The sequence below is a fragment of the Dipodomys ordii genome, unplaced genomic scaffold (assembly GCF_000151885.1).
Source record: "Dipodomys ordii isolate 6190 unplaced genomic scaffold, Dord_2.0 Scaffold1, whole genome shotgun sequence".
Classification (NCBI taxonomy): Eukaryota; Metazoa; Chordata; class Mammalia; order Rodentia; family Heteromyidae; genus Dipodomys; species Dipodomys ordii.
Window position 1 is genome coordinate 50,246,811 of NW_012267217.1, and position 7,935 is coordinate 50,254,745.

Sequence of the window (7,935 nt, forward strand, 5' to 3'; positions counted from 1 at the left end):
TATGGGGGCACGGAAAAAATATTTGCAGTGTTCTCCTCCTCCTCCCTCTCCTCCTCCCCCTCCTCCTCCTCCTCCTCTTCCTCCTCCTCATCTCAGAGCTTTTTTGAAGCACAGCTCCACTTCTGGCTTTATAGTGGTTAACTGGAGATAAGAGTCTCTTGGGCATGAGCCACCGGTGCTCAGCCCATAATATAAGAGAACTTCCACTAGCCTCTTCAAATAAAGTACTGTGGGAAGTCAAGGAGCGTGCAAGCTTCTGCCGAGCTGAGGATGATTTTCCAAGTCCTCCATCTCACGGTTTTCTCCCCACTAATGCCTTTGCTCTCCTATCTTTCAGGTGGCACATGTCCTCAAGATATTTTTACAGAACCACCTTCAGGAAGGTTTGTGATGTTGGGATTGTGATTTTGCTCAAGCAAGTCAGATTCTTTATAAAGCACAACTAGACATTAGGGCTGGGATGGAGGAGTCGGCACCAGAGGAAGGCCAACTTCCAAGCTCTCACCAGGGCTCTCTGAGGAGGGCTGTGGCTGCTGCCCTGGCCTTCGATGGGGAGTCCACCATAGGTCGCAGGAAAAAGAAAAGGAAAGGGTCTCGACCAGAATCTATCATTATCTACCGGTCAGATAATGAGAAAACAGATGAGGAGCCAGAGGAAGCAGAAGGTGGAGATCGGCCTAAAGAAGAGGAAGGAGATGATTTCCTAGACTGTCCTATGGATGAAGGTGAGTCTCTCAGGGGGCCACTTGTTCAAAGCCGTGAGAAGGAAACTCAGAGAGAATGCTTTCTCCAGAAGACCAAAGGGCTATCAGCTCACTGATCTCTTTCTTCTTGGTAATACATTTCTTGCAGTGTTGCAGTCTGTTATGCTTTTGGAATTCTTTCAATAAATACTGCATTCATTTAGTCCCTACTATGTTCGATTCTAGGGAGAAGGAAATCACTACCATCCATAGTAAAAGGAAGAAGCTGATTCATATAAAGACATAACTAACAAAAACCAGGTGCTAAGGACTTGTGCCTGTAATCCTAGCTACTCAGGATGATTGAGGTTTGAAGTCAGCCTGGATAGAAGAGTTTGTGAGACTCCATCTCCAATTAATGAGCAAAAAGGAAGGCTGGGGGGTTGGAAAGGTGGCTCAGTGGTAGAGTGCTTGCCTTGCATGCATGAGGCCCTGGGTTCAATTCCTCAGCACCACATAAACAGAAAAAGCCAGAATTGTGCTTGGCTCAAGTGGTAGAGTGCTAGCCTTGAGCTGAAGAGCTGAGGGACAGCACCCAGGCCCAGAGTTCAGACCCACAACCGACAAAAAAGCAAGACTGGAAGCATGACTCAAGTGGAAGAATGCCAGGCATGATCAAGCCAGCCTAGTAAGTATGGGGCTTCTAAATTTAAGGCCCTAGTACCAGAAAAAAGTCAACACACGCAGAGTTTATAATAAATGAATGTATTAAGATCAAGATAATAATTGTTGACTTTCAAAATAACTAGGAAGGTGACAAGATGACAATGAGATGTAGTATTTTTTCACTCACATGAAGGACTGTCAAAAATTGGGTAAAAATAGTAACTTCAGTGTGAGGAAATGACTATCCTCCCATGTATAGCTCAACTAGAAGTGGCAGTCACTTTAACCACATTGTAGGGAATTTGTCAGTATTCATTAAAAACTATGAGACAAAGGGTAAACCAATGGAACAGCAACACTCTCTAGACACTATGTTGGAAATGAACTTTACAGCTTGGGGGGAGGAAAGTGGGAGGGAGGGAAAGTGGGAGAAAATGAGGGAGGGGGTAACACTGTTCAAAAACAAATGTACTCATTGCTTTACTTATGTAACTGTAACCACTCTGTATATCACTTTTACGATAAAAATAATAAAATTAAACAAATTAAAATTAAAACAAAAACAAAACTCAAAATTCAAGCTGGGAGCTGGTGACTCATACCTGTAATCCTAGCTAGCTACTCAGGAGGCTGAAATCTGAGGATTGTGGTTCAAAACCAGTCCGAGCAGAAAAGTCCATGAGATTATCTCCAGAAAACCAAAAGTGGCACTATGGCTTAAAGTGGTAGAGCACTAGACTTGAACAGAAAATCTCAGGGACGGGGCTGGGAAGGTGGCTCATTGATAGAGTGCTTGCCTTGCATGCATGAGGCCCTGGGTTTGATTCCTCAGCACCACATAAGCAAAAAACCATAACCCGGAAGTGGCGCTGTGGCTCAAGTGGCAGGGTGCTAGCCTTAAGCTGAAGAGCTGAGGGACAGCGCCCAAGCCCAGAGTTCAGGCCCCACGACTGGACCCCCCCCAAAAAAAAAGAAAAGAAAATCTCAGGGATAGTGCCCAGGTCCCAAGTCCAAGCCCCACAATTGACAAGTGTACCCCAAATTCAAGTGTACCCCAAGTGCCAAAAATTCTAAAAATCTCCCCCATGAAACATATGCTCCTGTTCTGCATATGTAAGAATATTTGTTGCTGCTTATAAGACTGTGATGTGTTCGTATTATGCCAGGTGGCTTACACCTATAATAATCCTTGCTACTCAAGAGGTTGAGATCTAAGGATCATGAATCAAAGCCAGACCAGGCAAGAGAATCTATGAGACTTTATATCCAGTTGGAGATGGAGCTGTGGCTCAAATGGTAGAGTGCCAGTCTTGAGTGAAAGAAACTTAGGAACAGCACCCAAGCCCTGAGTTCAAGCCCCAGTACTGCATCCCAAAAAAAAAAGAGTTATTATATAGCTATGATGGAGTAGGTTTATTTTTCTTTTTTGGGGGGGGGGTCTGTCGTGGGGCCTGAACTCTGGACCTAGGTGCTGTCCCTCAGCTCTTCAGCTCAAGGCTAGCACGCTACCACTAGCACCACTTCTGACTTTTTTTTTCCTGCTTATGTGGTGCTGAGGAATCGAACCCAGGGCCTCATGCATGCAAGGCAAGCGCTCTTACCACTGAGCCACCTTCTCAGCCCCTGGAGTAGGTTTATTTTTGTGGATGGATAGGTATCTAAGATATATATGACATTCCTTCAGTCTTGGAGTTGACCATCTAGGCAGGGGAGGACAAATAAGAATAAGTCAATAAATAAAAGATAATTTCAGGTAGTCACATGTGTTCCAAAGAGAATAAAACCCTAAAGAGATCTGGAGGAGCAAAGATGTAGTCATTGAAGGCTTCTCTGAAGAAGTAACATTGAGTGGATTTGAGTGGCACCAAGGAACCAGCTTTTCTTTTAAATTATTTTTATTGTTATTATAAAGATTAAATACAAAGCTGGGCACCAGTGGCTCACGCCTATAATCCTAGCTACTCAGGAGGCTGAAATCTGAGGATCATGGTTCAAAGCCAGCCCAGTCAGGAAAGTGGTGCTATGGCTCAAGTGGTAGAGTGCTAGCGTTGAGTTGAAGATTTGAGAGATAGAGCTCAGGACCAGAGTTCAATACCCATAACTGATCTCCCCCAAAAAAGAAAGAAAAAAAGAAGGAAATACAGACGGATTACAGCTATATATCAGTCAGGTAAAGAGTCCATTTCTTTTTGGACAGTGTCATCCCTTCCTTACTCTCTTTATCCCTCCCACCCCCATCCACAAGTTGTATAGTTCATATTCAACATAGTGTCTAGTGGTTATTCACCCTTTGTAGGAGCCAGCTTTTATCTTTATTTCTTTTCTTTTCTTTTTTTCTTTTTTTTTCAGTCCTGGGGCTTGAACTCAGGGCCTGGGCTCTGTCCCTGAGCTCTTCAGCTCAAGACAAGCACTCTATTAGAGCACCACTTGAGCCACAAGCAACACTTCCAGTTTTCTGGTGGTTAATTAGAGATAAAAGTCTCATGGACTCTCCTGCTTGGGCTGGCTTTGAACCATGATCCTCAGATATCATCCTCCTGAGATTAGAATTACAGGCACAAGCCATTGACACCAGGCAGGGAGCCAGCTTTTTTTTTTTTTTTTTTTGGGTCCAGTCGTGGGGCCTGAACTCTGGGCCTGGGCGCTGTCCCTCAGCTCTTCAGCTCAAGGCTAGCGCTCTACCACTTGAGCCACAGCGCCATTTCCGGCTTTTTTCTTTTTGCTTATGTGGTGCTGAGGAACCCAGGGCCTCGAGCATGCAAGGCAAGCGCTCAACCACTGAGCCACCTATCCAGCCCCGGAGCCAGCTTTTTAAGGAAGGGGAACAGATAGGGGAAAGGCCTTGAGGTAAGATCAAGATCTGCCCAAATGATTAAAAGATGTTGTTTCTGGTAGGGAGTATATGGGAACAAGGAAGGACAGTAAAAGGTAGACACAAGAGCACTAATGCAGAAGCTTGGGCTGAGTGATAGCAGGAGAGCTAGCAGAGAGGCTGGAGCAGAATGTACCAATGTAACTTGGAACTTGCTGATGGACTAGAGGTAGGGAGAGGGAAAGGGACGGAGAAATGACTGCTGGATATCTGGTAGTAAGAAAGGACAGAAGTATGTCATTTGCTCAGATGGATACCATGACACCATTAGGCCTGGAGAGAACAGTACAATCAATCCTCTCTGGCAGTCAGAGACTATGCCATTGTCCTGACTTTCCTCTTAGGGTGTCTCCATTGGCTTTTTCCAGCTGTGAGGCAGTAGTCTTCCCAATGGGGCACAGAGAATATATGTGCATATAAGATGTGTGTGTGTGTGTTTGGTGATGTGTATATGTAAGGTGTATGTTTGGTTATATGGGGTGGATATATGGTGTGTGTGATGTGGCATGCATGGGATGTGTGTTGTACATGAATATGTGTGTAGAGGATGTGCTGTGGTATGCCTGGTGTGTGTGTGTGTGTGTGTGTGTGTGTGTGTGTGTGTGTGTGTGTGGTGCATAGGTGTTGTATGTATGTGGAGGATAAATATACGAGTTGTGCCGGGTGTTAGTGGCTCATGTCTATAATCCTAGTTACTCAGGAGGCTGAGATGTGAGGATCGTGGTTCAAAGCCAGCCTGGGCAGAAAACTCTGTGAGACTCTTATTTCCAATAAACCACTCAGAAAACCAGAAATAGTGCTGTGGCTCAAGTGGGAGAGCTCTAGCCTTGAGCTGAAGAGCTCAGGGACAGTGCTCAGGCCCAGAGTTCAAGCTCTACGACTGACAAAAATATATATATATATATATACATACATGTTGTGTATATGTGTAGTATATGGTATCTGGTATATGTGGAATGTATGGAATATTTGTGTGTGATATGTGTGTATGGTGTTAGTGAAGTGGTGGAGTAGGGGATATAATATGTGTATGTGGTGTATGGTGTGGAAGTTGGGATACTATGGGAGTAAGAGATTGTGTGGTGTAGGTACAGATGTGTATGGTATGTGTGTATGTGTGTGTGTGTATGTGTGTAGTGAATGTTTGTACAGAGGTAGGATATGAGGTCTGGGATATCCACAAGCACATGACAGTGGTCCCTCTGGGGTAGTGCAGAGCTTGGCATGAGAAGGAAAGAATAGACTGCCCAGGTGGGAGGGAAGGGATGGTAGGGGGAAAACAAAGGAGAAGGCAACAATGCTCAATAGGAAATGTACTCATTACCTTGCTCATGTAACTGTCACCTCTCTGTACAACATTTTTACAATAAAAAATGTACAAAAAAAAGAATAGGCTGCCCATCACCCTGGTCCACACACAGTCTTTACACACAGATTGATACTCAATATCTTTATAGCTCTGCTTAACTAGAAATAGGATCATTATGAAGTGATATCTGTGAGAAATTTTCTCATGCTCTTTATATCATAGAGATAGTTCCAAGATTCAGTTCCATAAAAACAGAGAAACGAATAGGAAAAATAAGTCCAATCTGGATCAGAATTTATCAGGGCCTAGACATATGGAGTGAAAACTTACTACGAGAATTATGTCACAGAACAGTGATTGCCTTCCAAAGGAGACTCCTTCAGTCCACCCATGAGCCACTGACTCCTCTGCCAAATGCTATAATACAAGAAGAAAGGATGCTCGTATCAACCCTAAACTCATAGGAGGGCACAAATTCCACCCTTTAGATCTTAACTTTTACCTCCTTTGTGCCTTGCAGGTATATGGAACATGCCTTTGGACAGCCGTTATGTCACACTAACAGGAACCATTACTCGAGGGAAGAAGAAGGGTCAGATGGTGGACATCCATGTCACATTGACAGAGAAGGAAATTCAGGAATTGACCAAGCCCAAGGAGCTGTTAAGGGAAACAGCACCCGAAGGAAGAAAGTCGTGCCAGGTGGGAGCAGACCAAGGGCCCCACGTGGTCCTCTGGACGATAGTCTGCCTGCCTGTGGTCTTCATCCTCTCTTTTGTTGTCTCTTTCTACTACGGCACCATCACCTGGTACAACATCTTCCTTGTGTACAATGAGGAAAGAACTTTCTGGCATAAGATCTCTTATTGCCCCTGCCTCATCCTTTTCTACCCAGTGCTCATCATGGCCATGGCCTCATCCCTGGGTATCTATGCCGCTGTGATCCAGCTCTCCTGGTCCTGGGGGGCATGGTGGCAAACTGCTAGAGACATGGAAAAAGGCTTCTGTGGTTGGCTGTGCAGCAAGCTCGGTCTAGAGGATTGTTCTCCTTACAGCATTGTGGAGTTGCTTGAATCAGATACTATCTCAGCCAGTCTCTCCAACAAAGACCCCACCCAGGAAGTAGAAACCTCCACTGTCTAAACTGCCCATGACTGACTTGCTTTTTTGGCCCCAGTAGACATCATCTTGCAATTCTGGCAGGTTCTTTCTTTAAATCATCTTCTGCCTGCTATAGATCTGGAAGATCTTAGCTGATACTGATACTGATACTGATCTTGATGGTTCCAGGAAGGGAGGGAACAGAAAACCACATTGTGCCAAATCAATCCATCCAATGGACACACTTTTCTTGACTCTTCCCTACAATGACCATTTATTTGGGATGAGGAGATTGATGTTGTTACTGGTGCCTGTAACCCAGGGGAATATGTGATGAAATGTGACAGGGAGAATAAAGAAGCTCAGGGGTGACAAAGTCCATGAAGAAGGTAGTGATGGGGTGACACATTTAATGAACTGGGCTATAGTATATTGTAGCAGAAGGCGAAGATATGTAAAAATCATGTACATTTAGATTGAACTGCACAAAATTAGAGCCCCAAAACAGAGTTTCTTTCTCAGAGAGAAGGCTAGAGACAGATCATCCTGGAAATCTGTCACCCAGGCCCCAGGTTTCTGCATGGTGGGGTATGGCTCTTATTGCCCTTATGTTTAATGTTCCAATAATGACTATATCTTCAGCCACCACATCCATATTTTCTTGCAAAACAACAACAACAGAAAGGACAAAGGAGAACAACTCTTCCTGTTTAAGGAGACTTCCTGGAAGATTGCCCCTCAATATGTCTTATATGTCATAGGTCAAACCTTAGTCACATGACCTCACAACTACAAAAAATGCTGGGGGAATGGAATCTTTTGTTTGAGTAACTATATTCTCAGTGAAATACTGGGAATAATTCTAATTGGAAAGAAAAGGCAAGAATGGCAATTTTGGTAGGCTAGCAAGACTCTCTGCCTTACAACACTTATTTAAGGACATTCAGAATCCCAAATTGCTAACACAATATTTATTTGTTTGCTCATTTATTTATTTATTTTGGCCTGAATCTTACAAGTGAGTTTATACATAGACATGAACTGTATATAGTATGCATATGCTACTCATATACTAGATAATATCTTCTCATATACTTTTCAAGTAAACTTCTATAGTGTCCCATGGTTTCAGGTTTCTTGGAAACAGTGGCTACAAGATGATAATTATACAATCATAGGGGTTGGTGATATTTAATCTATAGATTAAGGAATGGGAAGAGAGAGACTGCATATGCCAAATATACACCCAGCAGGAATTAGTAGCCCTAAGCACAAGCCAGATTTTATCCTTCTATGGTTTGGCA

At 43.8% G+C, this 7,935-nt stretch overlaps 1 protein-coding gene across 1 annotated transcript; it reads left to right on the plus strand.

The window, feature by feature from the left end:
- Nucleotides 1–460: 460 nt before the first annotated feature.
- Nucleotides 461–6,673, plus strand: Tmem169 (transmembrane protein 169). Its single transcript, XM_013008821.1, has 2 exons — nucleotides 461–725; nucleotides 6,051–6,673. Exons 1-2 carry the CDS (start codon nucleotides 461–463, stop codon nucleotides 6,671–6,673), a joined length of 888 nt encoding a protein of 295 aa, XP_012864275.1.
- Nucleotides 6,674–7,935: the final 1,262 nt, after the last annotated feature.